Source organism: Dysidea avara, chromosome 13, assembly GCF_963678975.1.
Source record: "Dysidea avara chromosome 13, odDysAvar1.4, whole genome shotgun sequence".
Classification (NCBI taxonomy): domain Eukaryota; kingdom Metazoa; phylum Porifera; class Demospongiae; order Dictyoceratida; family Dysideidae; genus Dysidea; species Dysidea avara.
In genome coordinates, this window is record NC_089284.1 from 11,629,342 (window position 1) to 11,649,217 (window position 19,876).

The 19,876-nt window shown below is 37.3% G+C and overlaps 1 protein-coding gene across 1 annotated transcript in view; it reads right to left on the minus strand.

Annotated features, from left to right (window-relative positions):
- Nucleotides 1-2,513: 2,513 nt before the first annotated feature.
- The window catches only part of LOC136242388 (uncharacterized), a 37,977-nt gene continuing 20,614 nt past the window's right edge, over nt 2,514-19,876 (minus strand). Inside the window, exons 3-6 of the mRNA XM_066033812.1 lie at nt 16,195-16,250; nt 15,842-15,949; nt 3,963-4,303; nt 2,514-3,031 (exon numbers count right to left, since the gene is read on the minus strand). Coding sequence (XP_065889884.1) covers nt 2,636-3,031; nt 3,963-4,303; nt 15,842-15,949; nt 16,195-16,250 — 901 coding nt within the window. The 3' untranslated portion in view covers nt 2,514-2,635. The remainder of the gene's footprint in view (nt 3,032-3,962; nt 4,304-15,841; nt 15,950-16,194; nt 16,251-19,876) is intronic.

The window sequence follows — 19,876 nt, forward strand, 5'->3', positions numbered from 1 at the left end:
TATTATAGATTTGTGTTCATGAGACCAGTTCAGTTTAACACACATATACTGGTCTATGTATTGAACAGTGATCTGAAACAATTGTTAGGCTGGGTATATTCTTCACTATGGGAGGTATTAACTTGTGTATGTGCACCTACAGCTATGGACCTATGGTGTTCACGATGGTTATGTTCTTCAGCATGTAGTGAATAGAACTATCTTCACAAATTGATAGTGACCTGATGGTCAATGGTTTTGCCAGCTAACATAACTAGTACACAGTGCTTCTTTGTATGCTGTTCCATTCTGTCTTGTCAGTAGTACATACTGTGTTTTGCACTATTGTCATTTTGCAAGCCCTTATAGTGTATGTCTTTAATTTCAGGGGCGGATCCAGGGGGGTTCCAAGGGTTCCATGGAACCCCCTTTTGAAAGAGCCTCTCTTACTCGAGATACTCTAATAGAGCAGTCAAATCGATATACTCTAATAGAGCAGTCACAGCAGTCTTTTTGAGGAGCAGTGTAGCAAGTTATGTATCTAGATATAAATAAGGAAATATAATTGGTAAGGGTATCTATGGTGAGGGGCAGCTGTTGTCAGCAAGTGATGACCTTTTTTTTTTTTTTTTGGTCTTCAACTTACAGCTAGGCTGAAGTTGCAATTCCAAGAATGGAACCCCCCTTTTTAATAGTCTGGATCCGCCCCTGAATTTGCATGAGTTTGTGGAATCAATGACAGGTGGCCATTAATTTTAGGAGTTGCCAGTAGTTTTAATTAATAACCATTGTTTATTCTGGCTTAATATTGGTTGCTAGAATACGTACTCCCTAGAGCTATGAAACTGGACGGAATATCATAACCGATACTGAGTAGATCATAGCTGTTGGTTATCCAGTTAACCAACATTTCCTCAATTTTATGCTGCACTTACATAGCATGTAAGCTACATACCTTTAACAGATTATCCTATTAGTAGCCGACTAGCCGAAGTATTGTATTGTATTGTATTGTATTGTATTGTATTGTATTGTAGTAATAGGCACCAAGTCATTATAGCTTTAGCAGAATCCTACTACAAGTGTGATATCAATGTTAAGACACAACAAAACATGCACTTTTGAGTAAATATCTTATCAATTGGTTATTCGGTTATTCAAAAAACCTGACAACTGGAATAGCTGGCCAGATATTCTGTTTACTCAGTAAGGTTTCACAGCACTAGTTGGGGAGGCTGAGGGTTCTGTTGCTACTGTGTCTGTGAGAGGAGAAGTCCAGGTTCACCATAAGTTCAATTTTCTGGTAGATGAGCTGCACTATTTTGATATGAGTATTACAGGAATTAGTGAATCTAAATGATTTGGCCAGGGTATGTGTGAAGTTAATGGCTTTGTTATGGTGCATTCTGGGAGGCCTTTGCTTGATGGAGATGATACTGTGCTAAGGAATGAGGGGTTTGATATTGTAATGTATCATGATGTAGCTGCAGTCAGGAGGAATTCTGGTGAATGCATGTTGGAAGGTTCTAGAATTGTGTATATGCTTGACTGAAATTCCAGTACAGTATAGTTATTGTAGCACCAGAATGGGTAAACAGGACATTTATTTGTCCGCTGTTAGCATGTGTCCCACCTACCATGCACCTCAAGAACAGAAGGATATGTTTTATGATGATTTATGCCATTGTAGCATGGGTCCACTAGGTATCAAGTTGTCATATCTGCAGCAGCTTGGCATGAAGTATAACAAATTCTCAGGGCTAGCTTTCAGAAATGCTAGGGAACAAGATCTAACTGTCCCCATGCAAGCTATAGCTATATAGTAAGAAAGCGAGCTCATCTGTCATCTCTGTAAAACTGTACTTTTGGAAAAAAAAGTGTTTATAAGCACATAGGCATACCTACTATGTAGTTACTGTACTATGCTGATGTTTGCACAGCAATTTCACTAGGTCATTAAAATATTTATCGTTTGACTGCATGATGTTTCAGAATAGCTGCCTCCAGATTGTAATCACAGGAGGGAAAATTTTCAAAGTTTTCCCCTGAGAAAACATGCAAGTCTTCAGATCTTTTAAAAGAGCATGCTTCACATGCTGAGTGTGCTTCACACACTGTAGTGTACTCCTAACACTATGCACAATCTTGCACTCATTTTTGTATTCAAAACTTATTTTTAATGCTGATATATGCATTTCTTGAACTTGGGCCAGCTACCTCCTTCCATATATTTTGGGATTAGTGCCTGCTAACAAACAGGTTGCTCTACTTACTTGTTCCTCATCCATGACATTTTCATGTGGATGTGTGCAGGAGGTAATTTCTTTATTGATAATATACAATGCTCCAAATCACTGCAGCAGCTATAAACCCTACCTAAAGCCTTGTATAAGCTTTACTTACATTAATTATCACCTTTTAAGCCATAGTATCTGCAACAGCTACTGCATAGAGTGATGATCCCTTTATAAGATACAGCTTTAATGTACATACTATTATATAGTAATGAATGTTGATATATAACTGGACTCAGATGTTTTAAAAGAGAGTACTTATGAATAACATTTATCTTTATGCAAATACAGTGTATTCATAAAAGATAAAGCAGTTGTAGTTTGACTATTATAATATATATAAGTTTGTAGCTGAGATAATTTCATTTTGAGAATATTTGTTGATAAGCAGTTTTCAGTTTTTGAAGTGTCTGGTTGACATCAGTAAACTGGATAGCAAAGAGCAGATTTGACCATGGAAGTAATCCTAGTAAGAGAAATGATGCACTGCTGAGCTCAGGTTGTAGATGAGACTCCAGTTCATCTCTTTCTGCCACACATGAATCAATATTGGTGTAACCTTTGACTTGACAAAGTATGTAATTTAATAATCTATCTACAATTATTTCTGAGTTCCTAATGCTAATACTCAAAGTAACCAAAGTTACTATTCCAAAAATAACAAAAAAAGATGATAGTAAAAGGATCTTCACTTCCGGTACGCCAAACTTTATGCTGCAATAATGTTTTGATGATTCCTTCTTGAAGAGTTGCTTTCTCTAAATTTGACAAAAGTGTACTATGCATAACACCTGTAGCTATACACTATATTTGCAAATCAACAAGCAAAAATATGCTGACCCATTATATATACCTTGCAAATTAAGTGTGCTGAGTATTTTTTTATAAACAGATGCATAGTATTATGCAATGACTATTATATACAATGTGAAACAGGGGAACCTGAATTGTCCAAATACCTAGCCTAGGTTTTGCCAGATGTTCAGATAATTTATAGCAAACACAATGGTGATGTAGATTGTAGAATAGGAAGACCATGAATGGCATTAATCAAATTTTCTGGTAACCAAATTAAGATTGTCAGTCTTTACAGAATTGTAGTAGAATTTGTGTGCCAGAAATAGAAAGCTATTGTTATATAAATTTTATGTATAAGCCGTAGACTGATGATCAGAATTGGCCATTGCAATAGCTTTCAATAAAACTTGCTCATATACATATACCAGATAATTAAATTTTCTTAGTGACACATCATCATGTTTGGATGATATACTGTACAAAATAGTCATAACTACACTGCTTATATTTTCAGTAATAATAAATTTTGATTTGTTGAGCAATCCATGAGAGGGCCAAACTTGTAGCAGGTTGTAGTATGTACAGTATCACATCATAGAAATGCACAAAGGAATACAAACAGTAAATGTGACCGAATTTTGGAAAATCACCCATATGGGTGCACGTGAAATAATTAGAATTTTCGTGTTTAGTGGGTTGCTAATATAAGCATGACACAGTTTTGAAAATATTTCAAGAACTTTCTTGTAATTTAAGGTATTGAGAATGGCTTAAACCCATCAACAAGTAGATTAGCACTAGAAAGTTTGTGATTTTAGCATTAAATATTTTAGGTGTCAAATGCACCCATATGGGTGATTTTCCAAAATTTGGTCACAAATGTAAACTAACCTTAACTAATGTCCAAAACATGATAATAAGTAGAATTGATCCACCTCCTACTATCACACAAAGTGGTAAACACATTGTATAAAAAGTGACTTTTCTTGATGGAACACACAGCACTGGAGGAAAACGAGTCACTCTGTATTCTGATACTGCAATGTATATCACTGGAGCAAGAATACTAATAAAAACAGCTCCTGAAACCTCTATTACATGAAGTACAATTGATTTTTCCCTGTCAACATGTTTTTTTGACCAAATCGGAAACATAATTTTGAGAAATAGATGACATAAATGCTGCAACCAGAGCATGCCTATGAGCACTAACAACCAGTGGTAACAAAAACCTAAGATAGAAATAAATACAATGAATGATACATGCAACAGAGTAGCTATTAGTATACTAAAAATATAAGCAAGTATATATTATATATGTGGCTGAATCACTTCATGTATCCAGAGGCAGAGTGGAAAGAAGGGGAAGTATAGGTATGTCAGTGGAGTGCAACGCCCTTATATTTATTTAATTTTTTATTTATAATACTTTTTGAAACAGGAGAACCTGCATCAAAGGTCTGTGGGCAACCTGTGCCCACAGCCAGCAGGGGTGTAGCCAAGACTTTTTGAAGGGGGGTTTCAGCACCAGCATTGAGTTACTAGAAGCAGGGGTCTGGGGGCACAGCCCCCAGCCGCTGAGAGACTTTCAATATTTTAATAAATCAAAACTCAGCAAATTGCTATATTTTATGCAAAAAGTAATCTGTAAGTGATGGTTATATCTCACTGTGGTATAGGAGCCATGAATCCACTGATACAAATGACAATCAAAACAATATAACTATACAAATATGCATAGCATGAATTCATTTTGCATAACACAAGTGATAAATTACTGGAGCTCTATATCTTTAAACACTGCATACCAAAGCTATAGCAGTATAAGGTCATGCTAAGTTTTGCATTAATGTTGGCTGAAAAACTTCATATGGACATGGATATTTACATGCATGTTCTATTAGAGTATATACCTGACTGCTCTATTAGAGTATATCGATTTTTAAACAAATTTTGAAGAGGGCTCATGTTACCTCTGTAAATCCTTTCCTGAGAGATGAATGTAAGTTTTATCAATTGTTGTGCTGTGCCATTACACTATATTGCTCACTCATTTTGTCCTGCCACACTAAATGGTGTGTTAGGATCCTGCTTGCAGAAGTCTAAATTTTACAGGAGGTTCCTGAACCCCCGGAATCCCCCTCCCTATGCCCCTGGCCAGAAATGTACAGCTATATATTGATTATAATTAACTACATATAGACAGTCTAATACTGATTTTTTGTATATAGCAGTTTATGCATCCAAATAATATATCAATTTTAATACAGTATAGCTAGTTTGACTAGTTATTTGTTAAACCATGAGATGCAGTATGCATATGACACTAAAAAAATCTGTGTTGTATATTCATGATATACAAAGAACAGCCAATGCTCAGTATTGAACTTGCATTTGTAGTACCATGTCATGAGCATACCACTTTTCAGGAATGGGAAGCATTGCAGACTGTTCTATTGACTGTTCTATTAAAGTATCTTGCTCTTGTAAAAAAAAAACAACTAATAATACTTCTTTGTTTTGAGTGTGGTAGTGGGTAGGGATGGCTGCCTCCCCATTAGGCCCACCACTGAGCTGGAAAGGAGGGTGCTTTTTCTCCGAGTGCACCCCCAGCTGGATCCTGGGTATAGAAAACCCTGGAAGAGATAAAGCCCTCAGTAGATTGTGTCAGACTTTTTTTCAGCAATCAATCATATTCAGTGTTGGGCAAGTCACTATGTAAAAGTAACTAGTTACATATTACATATTACTTGCAACTGAATTATTTAGTTACAGTTACATATTACCCATAAAATAAAGTAACTATAACAATATATTACTTTGTGTCCACAGCCTTAAACTTTCATGTGTGAAACTACCACTTTATCACATGACATGATTGCGTTGTTGGACAATGTGCAAATCTTGGCTATAAGTAAGAAGCTGGTGAATAAGCTTCATTCAGTAGGCTTCGTTACTTCATTGTGGCTAGGTGTTACTCAGAGGTTAACTAACGAGATTAGTAACTTCGTTAGTTGTAGTAATAATATTATGTAATATTAGACTCATTACAATAACTATATTACTTAGGTAACGCGTTACATTTGTAAGTGAAGTAACTTGAGTTATATTACCTGATTTTATAGCGTATTTCGTTATATTACTTTGTTACCACAAAAGTAATAATATTACGTAGCGTAAGTAACGCGTTACTCCCAACACTGACATATTCGTTATCTAAGAATACAATACAAGTACACAGAAAAATTTGGAATTTTCAACTAGAGTAGGGACCATAGCATATCTATAAAAAGTACTGAAACAAACTGTAGTGCACGATATTAAATCACAGTAAAACAATAAGAGTGTTATATCCCCAGTGGAGGATATAGGGGGGTTGTAATGATTTCAGCTTAAATTCCCTCTGAAAATAGTGTGTGCCTTAAATTTATGGCCATTGCTATTGCCACTAGTGAACCAAAAAAAAAAACTAGACAAAAAAGGTACTGTAAAACGAAAAAACTTGGGGTAAAGCGGATCTCCGACCCCAGACCCTCCACACTTGGGTCACAGGGCCTATCACTGAGCCACCACTGCCAGCTACCACCTTCCTTTGTTTTCTACATTATAAATGCAACTATAGTAGCAAACCACAATGGTGTACTAATTTAATTTAATTTAATTTGTTTAATACTATATTGTTAAAGAAGAAGGAACCAAAGCTGAACCTGATCTTAACCCTAACGTTAACACTACTTTTCGCATCCCCTAAAGTTGAATGCTCGGGGCAACTACTAGATGCGTACCCTAAAGTCAAATGCTCGGGCACTACTAGACGCGTGCCCTAAAGTCGAATGCTTGGGGCATACCACATCGGTGTCAATAGCTGATAGGTGGCTCTTATTATTATTTGTTTTTACTGTGCAGAAATCACAAATGATTATAACGCAAATAAGTTGTTACAAAAATTATCCAGGGAAGGGGAATTAACTATATAGGGGGGAAGGGGGTTCCAAAGTTTAATCACAGAGGGGGAAAAGGAAAATTTATACGAGTCAATGTTTGTTGTCAGTTGCCTGTAGTATCCTTTTCTTAATCGCGAATCATTAGGGGTAAAGTAATCTTTGGGGATATCAATAAGATCATTAATAATTTTATACATCATTATAAGTTAGCTCTCTCTCTTCTTTGTTGTAAAGGAGGTAAGTTAAGTGTGCTTAGCATGCTAGTAACACTAGAGTAACTTGAAAACTCATTTAGGCAAAATCTGGCCGCTCTTCTCTGTACTGCTTCAATTCTATTAATATTATTTAAGGTATGGGGATCCCATACAGCTAGGTGATGCATATTCAAGCACTGGCCTGACCATACTTCTGTAGCAGTTACATTTCACAGTGCTTGGACAGTGGCGCAGGTTTCTGTAAATAAAGGCATTGATTTGGTTAGCTTTATTGATGCTTGTTTGGATATGGTCATTGAAGGTAAGCTTGTTGTCTATGGTGACCCCTAGATATTTGGCAGATGGAACTTCCTTAATGGGAGAATTTTCAATATAATATGTGTGCAAGATATAGGATTGTGTTGGTTTGTTACTCTTACATCCACCGGTATACCGGTGGACATAGACACTCCATTAATTTATTGGTGGGGTCTATTCTACGGAACGGAACGGAATGGAATGATGGGCTAAACTACGGAACGGAACGCTTTCCCAAATTGAAGCATGCAGCTTACCATTGTCTTACAAGTTATCAACAGACTTTTAGTTGGTGATCAAACATACCTCCAAGAAAGATAGAGATGATTAAAGGATTGATTGTGGGTTCGTGTTAGTCATTATTAGCAACGAATTTGCAATTGTGGTATTAGCTGTCTCAGTGACTGTTCTCCTCCCTAATATACCAAGCAGTGCTCTTTAATTCATTTATTGATAATTGAGGCAAGTTTGTTGCAGTGGCCCATATGCCGGATTGGGAGTCAGTTAATTGTTTCTGCTGGTATTGACAAGCTATTCAGAAGGCTAATCAATTTCATCAGTTTCAGAGCACAGTCACAATAAACTGTACACATCTTCCAGAAACCAGAAAGGCACTGGTGACAGGAAAAGGTTAGTTGATCACAACTTGATTCAGTCTAACTTCAGCATAATAGCTACGTGGCTGAGTGAGTGAAGTATCACTTTCAGAGTTTTAGACCACATGTGAAGATTTATGAGATTGGATTCATCAAATTTTAGTTGCAATGGACTATGATGGTGATGTTTTTGCTTGTACTCTTTTATACACAATACAGATGACTGTGTTGCCTTGCAACAAGATCTGGACTTGCTAGTCCAATGTTCTCACACTTGGATGATGTCAGTCAATCCTCAAAAATGTGAGTTTTTAAGAGTGACAAATGAGAAGTCCCATCGTACATACTTTCTACATTGAGAACACACTAATCAAGGAAGTTTTGTCTGCTACCTATCTAGGGGTTTTGATAGCAAGCTGACTTTGAATATCATATTCAGAAGAGCCAACCAAATCAACACCTTCTATATACACAGAATTTTACATCACTGCGTTCCCAAGTTGTGTAAGTGCAATTGTTACAGAAGCATGGTTAGACCTATTGTGGAATATGCATCACCTGTTTGGGATCCCCACAAAAACAAAGCTGAAGCCATCCAGAAGAGAGCTACCAGACTCTGCTAAATGATTTTTCAAGATACTCCAGTGTTCTAATATGCTGATCTACCTACACTACAACAGGGAAGAGTCAGAGCTAAACTCACAATGATATACAAGATTATTAATGACCACATTGATATCACTAAAGATTTCTTTATCCATTGTGACCCTTGGTTAAAGGAATGGATATTTTCAACTAATGACAAACAGAACATTGATTCATATAAATTTTTTTCCCTTTAGTAATTAAACTTTGGAACCCACTCCCCCTTATGTAATTAATTCTCCCTCCTTCATTCAGTTTTGTAATAACTTAAGTACATGTGAATTATAATCTTGTGTGACTTCTGTACAGTAAACAAATAAATCCAAACGAGCTGAATTTTTCTCTAAGTAAAATGAAATCTTACTGCATCTTTAATTGCAAAAATTAGCCTCACATACAAGTAGCTATGTACTAAATATAATAATTAATATATATGTGCTATCATAAAGTATGTACTAATTACAAATACACTTGAAGTTGGCGTTTCTGACATATTATAGCTAAAACCAATTGCAAGGACCTTTTAGACAGCACTGTCAAAGATGATTCATTAACTATCCAAAACCATACTGACTGTGTCATAATAATCCACTCTATCTTCTCTTGAATGGGAGTGTAACAGATCAAATATTATATCAATTTCATCATGTTGTGTGCAACATAGATAATTTTTAAATTTGTGTACATATTTTCGAGCGATTCCCAGTCCATCTGGTCCAATGAGTTCATAAGTTCATGTATTTGTCCTGCTCTGTGTTGATCTGCTATACAGTTGAGATTTCAAGGTATACTGCCAGGTCAGGTACCCACACAGGCCACAATGTTGCAGCATATTCAAGTAGGATACAAATGAATACAGTATACATGTTAGCTTCTTTGTACATGTGCAGAGAAGTATGTGAAATGTTACACTACAGAAATCTCTGTGGTGGCTATCAACATAGTATTCATACATGGGAGTCTTAGGAGGTCTGGTTGGTCTCAAGTACTGATTAAAGGCTAGCAGTTGAAAACAGAAACTTTTCAACTCACTGCTGGCTTCAGTCCACTGCAGTAGTTAATGGATTCAGGCATGCCACTTTATTGATGCTCACAGAATATAGCCTCCTTATGGCACACAGCCCAGTATCATTGCTCCACACACTGCATGAAATTCCTTAACTTTTTGACTGAGTTAATTCCACTGACTCTTTCTTGTCTCCTTGCTTTCTATGTAGTGTACCTCCAGTGTACAGATACATAATTGAAACACCAGCCCAGGCCCCAGAGTGTATAAGTAAGCATAAACAACTCACATACTATTAGCCTTGATGAAACAAGCAATGAATTAAATACCCTTCGTGATAAATTCATCACTGAGACAGTTAATCCCGAGGTTAATCCCGAGGTTAATCCCACAATACTGAAGTACTTCGTTACTAATGACAACCAACAAGAACCCACAATCAGTCCTTTAATTGTTTCTATCTTTCTTGAGAGCATGTTTAATCACCCTCTGAAGGTCCGTCGATAACATGTAAGAGCAGTTTCAGCAACGGTAAACTGCAGGCTTCAATTTGAGAAAGCGTTCCGTTCCGTAGTTTAGTCCATCATTCCGTTCCGTTCCATAGAATAGACCCCACCAATTTATTCGCGATTCATGCGGGTGACGCAGATTGACGATTGAGAGTTCTACGTAGTGTATTGTATACTGGCCAAACTTCATACTTTTGATTTGAAAATTAGCATGCATTACGTCGTTCAACAGAAGGTATAGTGACCTCAGTTTTTTTTTTTGGTCTTCGACTTAAATAAGCTAGGTTGAAGTTGCAATTCCAGAGACGAGTGGACGCCCCTTACAGTTATAGAAAACTTCCTCAATCTGAAACCCACCCCTCTGAAAATTTCTAGATTCACCACTGATAGGGGTCCGCAATCCGAAAAATCAACTTCTACAAATCAATCCCCCTACCATTGTGGGATGTTCATTGTAGTATCCCATTGCTTGATCCACCATGAAACCGGAGGCTAAAGTGTTTACAGCTTGCAAATTTACAACAAACGATGGTAAATAGCAACTTACGCATGCAGTACAAAATCCATTGGAGAGCAAATCACGAATTTCGCGTTCTAATTAAATAGTGGCATCACGCCATTACCATAGCGATTACGAATTTTGTTCGGCCGGAATAATGATAAGAATATGGGACATAACACACGTACATACTGAAAACTACACCATACTACACTTATTACTACCTACATACTTAACTTAACCAATGTCAAAGTCAGGAAATTCGTCCTCAGCAGTAAGCGAATACTGGCGGAGTATCATTTTCGCATTGTACCTCCACAAAGTCACAGACAGTTGCTGGAGAAGTTGGCGCCTAGCAAACTTTCGAGGTAAACCGTTTCCAACAGTTGTTCTGTCAGCTATGGATCCTAAAATTGATAGGGCATATGGTGACCAAACACCAAAGGTCTCACATACAAGAGGGATAAAATCTCCTCCATTATCATTCACAATGTCCTGGTATTGGTTGTCCTTAGCTATCTCACCAACAGCAGCGGCCACCCCAGCCTGAGAAGAAGCAGAAGATATGACAGCAGACTGAGTGGTACTCCTGATGGAGAGATCAAAATAGGCAGGACGACCAAGATGAAAGTCAGGGTGGTATATGTCGCCAGGATGAGATTGGTCAGATGAAATGCCTTGCTCCCTAAGAACACCAGGGTGATCTTGGAACAAGGCATGGTGTACAACAGACACTAAAGCATTATGACGCTGGATCCTCAAGGGACCATGAGAGCACCCCAGCAGATGATCACCAAACTGGTCAATGACAGATAGACAAGTACAGAGTGGTAAAGAAGGGAACAAAGGAATGCCAAGCCACAAACATAAAACTTGGCATTCCTTTGGCCGGAATTGGATAGAGCAATTCATAAGGAGCTCAATGATATTATGTTTTATGCTATTTGATCGTGTCTAGTGCTTGCAATTATTGAATATACAAAATGATGTAAAATGTATGGAGTTTGTATTGGAGAAATTGAAAAAGTGATCCATCCATCCTGAGACCTTTGAAAAAATCAGCGTTTAATTAGTGTTGTTCCAGTTATCAGTACTGGAACTACCAGTTTCTGCCCTTTTTATTCCAGTTCCAGTTCTAGAACTAGAACTGGAACAATAATTTTGCTTTTCTTAAGACTGGAACTGGAACTAGAACTATAATTTTACTTTCTTCAAGACTGGAACTAGAACTAGAACTATAAAGAAATTTTATCAAGTACTGGAACTAATACTGGAACTGGAATTGGTCATAACCATACAGCTTTTGCCAATGAGATTTTATTTATGTCTGGTTCAGTGTTTGATAATTACATGTAGCTACAAGTCTTTTAGTACCACCCTATAGAGTGTTAGGGTTATAGTTGTTAGTGTAATAATGCTGATAACTACTATACAGTATTGGCTACATACTATACAGTATTATAGCTACATATATGAAACAAGTAAACCTGTAGCATATTAGCTTATATAACTTAATAGTGAGTCTCCATATTTCATTATGACACTGCATGGTAATGTACAATATTGCTGATAAAATGATTACTGGCTGTAAATTAGATTTTGCCATTTTTTTCCATTTTGACTTTACAAATCCCAATAGATCTAGCATGTTTTGATATGAAATTTCGTGCTCTACTCAAAGGACCAGATGAAACTTGCTACTTAGCCAAGTCTACGTTGAAAACTACATACAGAAATAAGTAAATGGTTTGCACGGTGCCCGGCACAGGGTTGCTTTCCGGCTTTGAAAAAAACAGACAAAGAAATACGAAGTTTCGAATTCAAACTGCCCTACCACCCAGGGCAAGAGAAGCCAACTCTTCCTCATAGTGTTTCGATATGGTTGGGTGCATAGTCTGTCTATGCGGTTAGTTTGGAAAAGATCTGAGACTTCTCACCATCTGGGTGACGAGCGTCAAAATTTTTTGCAGCATCAAAGAATTGGGTTGCGAATTCTACCCATTTCCAGTGCTTCTTCAGCCACAACAATCATCAATTATAGATTAAAACTATGGCAAAAGATGTCCCTGAACGTTTGGTAACAGCGGTTGTGAATTATTATTTCATCCACAGCTTCCACGCCTCACTCTAATCTATGCGTCAAGGGAGGCAGCAAAATCGTCCAAATTTGACTTCACCTCTCACGCTCCACAGTAACTTCAAATATTCACTAGATCACCCTATATATGCTGCAAAACATCCCAAAACAAAACAAAAAATGCACAAAATCTTTCATTTTTTATTCGAGCTGGGTGGAGCTCCTGGTGAGCTGCTGGTATACTGCATAATATGAAATCACAGAAACACCAACTACTACTACTACCAAACGTTTTGAACCATCATTTATCATCAAAATTAAGTAACCAGTGTGGCATCAGAAGTACCGGAAAGCACTTTGGTACCATTGAGAGAATCCCTTGAAATGACGCACGAAAATTTTGACGTTCTTCACCCAGATGGTGAGAAGTCTCAGATCCTCTCCAAACTAACAGCATAGACAGACTATGCATCCAACCTTATCACATCGCTATGAGGAAGAGTTGGCTTTTCTTGTCTTGGCTGGTAGGGCAGTTTGAATTCGAAAATTCGTGTTTCATTTTCTGCTTTTTGAGATAAAGCAACCCTGTGCCGGGAACCCAGTGAATCATTTGCTTATTACTGTACGTACTTTTTAACTACATTAACTCTAGATAATGTCTAGCTAAGCAGCAAGGTCTATCCTGTTCTTTGTGTGGAATCCAAAATTTAAAAAATAATTTTTGCATCTCACGAAATACTAAAATCGATAGTTCTGTGAAGACAACAACCGTGCCTCCGGTTTCATGGTGGATCTAACAATGGGATGCTACAATGAACATCCCACAATGGTAGGGGGATCGATTTGTGAAAGATGATTTTTCGGATTGTGGACCCTACCACTGATCCCTACTGTGCATTTCCATTATGGTAGCTATCTTGAGCACAGTAGGGATACAGAGTATAACACTTCTTATTGTTTTACTGTGATTTAATATCGTGCACTACTCCAGCTTGTTTCAGTACTTTTATTGATATGCTATGGTCCCTACTCTAGTTGAAAATTCCAAATTTTTCTGTGTACTTGTTTTTTTTTTGTAAATTAGTTATTCTGACTTGGTGAACCCACACATAATGGCGCTGCGCGTCCCAATTATCGTCTGAAAAGTGAAGTATCCATTACGCTTCGTTGTCAGCTATTCCCAATCCGTTACACAGCATTTCGGATCATGCAAGAACTGTTCGAAAAGCACTTCTGCAATCCATGCACACCAAAATAAAGAAATTACGCCGCGCGCCCCAGTTATATCAGTTATCGTCTGAAAAGTGAAATATCCATTACGCTTCGTTGTCGACTATGTTCAACCTGTTACACAGCAGTACGAATCAAGAACTGATTGAAAAGCACCTCTGCGATCAGAGTAGCCACTATTAAAAATACGGACGATTTCCCTTTCGAAGGGAAGCCATCAAGTACTACCGCCAAATCGACCCTTTTCGCTGTCAGCAAAGATGAAAGGAGGACACTGGTAAGTCCATGAAGAATGCATTGTATGTACCAACAGATATCACTTACAATTCCTCCATACTACCTATCAACATCACGATCCACGAGACAGTACCATCCACTGCACTACATCTTATCACATGTATCTACCACAGCACACCAAAATAGTTATTTTTCAAAAACAATTAATGATTGGAACTCTTTATCAGTAGATCTTATTGAAGTTGCAGATGCTGACATTTTTAGAACCGGACTACACTCATTATTGTAATTGTGTTGCATGTATTTGGGCGAATCTGAGCACACCAACAGGGCTGACTGCTCAGTAATAATAATAATAATTTAATAATTTATAATTTACTGCGGTATGCCAAAAGGCATGCATCTCTCGGCCCGAAGCGACGTCGAACAGTGAAAAAATCAAGCCCGTATAGCCTTAGCCCAAGGGGGTGTCACTCAGGTTCTTACTGTAGGTCGATCTGCGATCGCGGTCAAACTCTAAGTCAATGGTTAAGACCACAAAATAGCTCTTACAGTGGGTCAAGGGTCAAGACGATACGAAAGGTTCGAAACCCACAATTATGATTGATTACTAAAAACACAGTTACAAACTGATATGTTCAGGTAAGGAAAACATTACAAATCACATAGATAAGAGTCAGTTATAATTTATCTAAAAATACTTGTAGAGATTGGGATTCGATAGTGTCAGTGGGTAAATCGAAAACTATATGTAGCTATTATCAAGTTTACGGAATTATACGCAACTCACAAGAAGTAAGGATCTCCAAGAAGATATTTTAAAGCTCCAACAGGCATTTCACTGTAATTAAATGATTTTTTCTCCCAGCTGCTGGTAGCATGCACTAAGAAAATATTATACTAGGTTACAAGCGCAGGTGCGTATTGGAAAATAGAGAAATAAGTGGAGGTCAATAGTTCAACAAGAACGTTCAAGTGCTGGTTACTGTAAAGCATTAATAATAATAAATAATAATAATAAGTCACAGGTCAAAGACGATAAATGCTGCAAGTCAAGGGTCAAGGTGAAATTTTCCCCGGTCAAGACTTTGACTGTGGTCACAGATCTACCTACAGCGTGAGCCAACGTGACACCCCCTTGTAGCTGTTATTGAGTTACGCTTGTCTGAAGGCATCAGTTAGTTAATTACTTACTCAGTCAGTAGAAAATTTTATTAAATAAATTTTAGAAAAAGTTCCATAGCAACTTATTGAAAGTGTTTCAGGTTGATCTGAAAGCTTGTTTGGGCTTAGATGTACCTAACCAATACTGCCTCATTGTCATCTGGGAAAATTGAGGCTGGTTTTTGGGTGATATTATTTCATGGGCCACGCCTACTCCTTTGTCGTCCCTACTATACAGTACTATCGTACTGTATGATAAAATGCATTTATCAAAATAATAATAATAATAAAAGCACACAATCTAGTGTATACTTTGAAATATGTAAAAATATTTTGCATTATTTTAGCTACCTGCAATTTGGCAAAACACTGATGGGTTCTCAAGTGCCACATCCAAATATTCATCTGTGCAGTATAACCTCTCCTGTCCACCAAGGTATGTGATTAGGACTATGCAAGCTAAAAATCAATAATACACATTGGTGATTAAATACGAAGTGTACATGTGAGAACATTGCTAGGAATGTAGGACTGAACTACGTACTTAGGAGTTATATATAGAGGTAGCAAACTTTTATACTTCAGGAGCAGTTTACAAGTAAAAGTATATGAAATGCACATATCCATTTTCATCTACTCAACAATAGCAAGAGTTAACAATTATTATAGTGGAGGACCACTATTGTTGAGAACATATAGCTTACCAATAACAAAAGTACAAAGTGTCCAATAAACTACTATAATTTGTGGAAATATCATCCTATAAAGGAAATTCATTGCAGTTATTCCACATAACAGGAAGATTTGATGAAAGAAAAATCAACGAATGTAAAGGTGTTTAGATCTACAATTTCTTGAGTTCATCAAAACTGATGAAAAGTGGATTTGTTGACTTTTTCTCTCATCAAAATTTTGTCGTACAGTAATTGACATACATACATATACATGCATACCTACATTCTGTACATACATACACACAAAAGTATATTGAGGAAGTTTCTGTATCATAGTTTGTCAATGTTTTACCAAACCAACAGCTAGAATTTCTGTGTTTTTTTTATCAAGTTCAACCTACGTACTGCAGGATGCCAAAAGACACCTGTCCGGCTGAAGCGAAGTCGATCAGTGAAAATCAAACCTGTAGCTACTATTGTGTTATTGAGCTATGCTTGTCTGAAAGGAATCAGTCAAGCAATCAGTACAATATATAGAAAATGTCACTAAATAAAAAAAGTTTTGCAGGGGCCTATTAGAAGCATTTCAGGTCATACTGAAAGCACTTTTGCTGGTGCTTGGTAATACTTCACCATAACTGCCATGCTGTACTTTAGGTGCCATAAAGGTATTATGAGGCTGGTTTCTAGTCAATATTTTTTTTGTGAAAAATACCTCAATGATCCCTAATATGTGACTCGATTTTGAAAATCAGTCTTAATGTCACATGTGAAATACATGGAAATCTACACTTATGTGTGTCACCACTAAAGTACTTATGTACCTACACTGTAAAAATGGAGGTGTTTAATTACACTCTACATAGGATGTTATATTACACCTATACACCTTTAGGGGTGTTTCTCTGCATCATTAGGGTGTTTTGTCAAAATTGATGGAAACCCACAATCAAAAGTGATGCTTGGTTGTTAGATTATTAATACAAAATGCTAACCATTATAAGCAAGGTATAAATAAAAGCATGTAACTGTGTTATGTATTGCACATGTGTTATGATTCTATTTCAATAGGTATACTTCCTTTGACATTAGAGATGGTAATCCTGTTAACAACCTGTGACACCTATCCCAATACTCTCCCTTCAAAGGGTCAGACTTTTTAGTATTTGATGTTATTTAACACCCTAGTGGAAGTTATGTAACACACTGATGAAGTGTAATAAAACACCCACAAGGGAGCCCCAGAAACATAGTAGTTATAGGACACCCAAACAGGTGTTTTGGAACACCTTTGTTTTTACAGTGTAGTAAAATATACCTAGTAAAATATGTCACAGAATTTCTTGTAACTCAGGGTACTGACTACTGACTGTAAAGTAGAACTTTGTGTAAAGCCTTATAATCATTCCAGTTGTAAAATGTGACTGGTTTTTTGAAATCCAGTAACATACACAATACTACCGTACTTAAAATATGGAGGAGGTTTGTTCATGTTCACCTGATTTTTTAGTAACTATTGTACTTTTACATAAATTATACCTTGAAAAATCAGCTAGAGGCAGATCTATGGTTTGGAAATGGTGTAGACCAGACATATATGTAATAGTTATACCACGGGAACGAGTGCTTTGCCTGATATATATAATCATATATATATATATATATCAGGCAAAGCACAAGTGCCCGTGGTATATGTGCCACGTGGGTTAATCACCTACACGTGTGAGAAACCGCTGGCATGCTTCGTGGGTGTATTTATATTGGTGGTAGGGTTCCCAATGAAAAAATCTACTTTCACCAAATATTTTTTTGACCAGTGCAGGGTGTTTATCTTACTGTCCTGATACTTGAACCACTATAAAACCGGAGGCGCGATTGTTTTAGTTTGAGAAATGGCCACCGTAATTTTTTGCATGTCGCGGTATTTGTGTCAAAAACGTGGTATCGTAAACACAGCTACTTCTGCAGGACAGGATCGAATGTTCTCATTAGCTAAATGTTATCTGGGGTTGCTGTGCTCAACAAACGTGCATAGTGGTGGGTAAAGGTCTAGCTGTATACGCTGCACAGGGTTGCTTTATTTGGTAAAAATCCGAATAATTCATGTTTGGGCTGCCCTGCCATCTGAGAAGAGAGAAGCCAGCTCTTCCTCACAGCATGGTGATGCAATTGGATGTTCACTCGGTCCGTACTGCAAGTTTGAAAATAATCTGAGATCGTATGCTATCTGGCTGGTGGCGGGGAAAAATATCACATCGCTAAAAATACGAAATTCCAAGTTTGGGCTGCTGTGCTATCTGAGAAGAGAAAAGCCAGCTCTTCTCACAGCATGGTGATGCAATTAGATGTTTACTCAGTCCGTATTGCAAGTTTGAAATTAATCCGAGGTTGTTTGCTATCTGGCTGATGGCGATGAAATAGATATAGACTACTCACATATTCATTGTGCTATTATTGGCGTAAATTTCATTGCCACCAGCCAGATAGCAAACAATCTCAGATTCATTTCAAACTTGCAATACAAGCTAAGTAAACATCCACCTTTATTACCATGCTGTGAGGAAGAGTTGACTATTCTATCGTCAGATGGAACGCAGCCCAAACATAAAATTTTATATATTAATCGACGCGACAATTTAATTACCACCAGCCAGATAGCAAACGATTTCAGATTCATTTCAAACTTGCAATACAGATTGAGTGAACCTCCACCTTCATCACCATGTCATGAGGAAGAGTTAGCTACTCTATTCTCAGATGGCGCGACAGCCCAATCGTATTTTTATTGACACGACAATTTCATCGCCGCCAGCCAGATAGCATACAATCTCAGATTCATTTCAAACTTGCAATACAGACTGAGTAAACATCCACCTTTATCACCATGCTGTGAAGAAGATCTGGCTGTTCTCTTCTCAGATGGCGCGGCAGCCCAATCATTAAACTGTGTATTTTTATCGACATGACAATTTTATCGTCACCAGCCAGATAGCAAACAATCTCAGATTCATTTCAAACTTGCAGTGGTGACTGAGTGAGTATCCACCTTTATCACCATGCTGTGAAGAAGATGTGGCTATTGTCTTCTCAGATGGCGCGGCAGCCAGAACATAAAATTCATATATTATTGACGTGATAATTTCATCGTCACCAGCCAGATAGCAAATAATCTCAGATTTATTTCAAACTTGCAGTACAGATTGGGTGAACATCCACCTTCATCACCATGTTATGAAGAAGTGCTGGACATTATTTTCTCAGATGGCGTGGAAACCCGAAACATCAACGCAACACTAAATTTAGTAATAACAAGAGTTCATAATAAATTATTTGTATGGGGGTGAGTGGAGTACATTCAGCAAATACACTGCTGCAAGTAACACCTCAGGCTTCTCTTAGAAAAGAGGCTTGACCTTATCAACACCAATCATTACCTATTAACAGTTTTTTGTCATCAGTAGAATCGGGCTAGAGGTGAAATAATCAAAAGTGAATTTGCCACAGTGTATTTGTACAGGCCATACTAGCAGTTAAACACTCTCCCCCATACAAATAATTATTATGAACTCTTGGTAATAGTTAGCTAGCTACAGCATGAAAAGAATGCATACAATTACAAAAGATGTGATAGAATAGGCTCATTTAGTCGTCACCATGTAGCCAGAAAGCAAAGAATCCCAAATTTGTGGTATGGATTGAGTGAAACCCAACC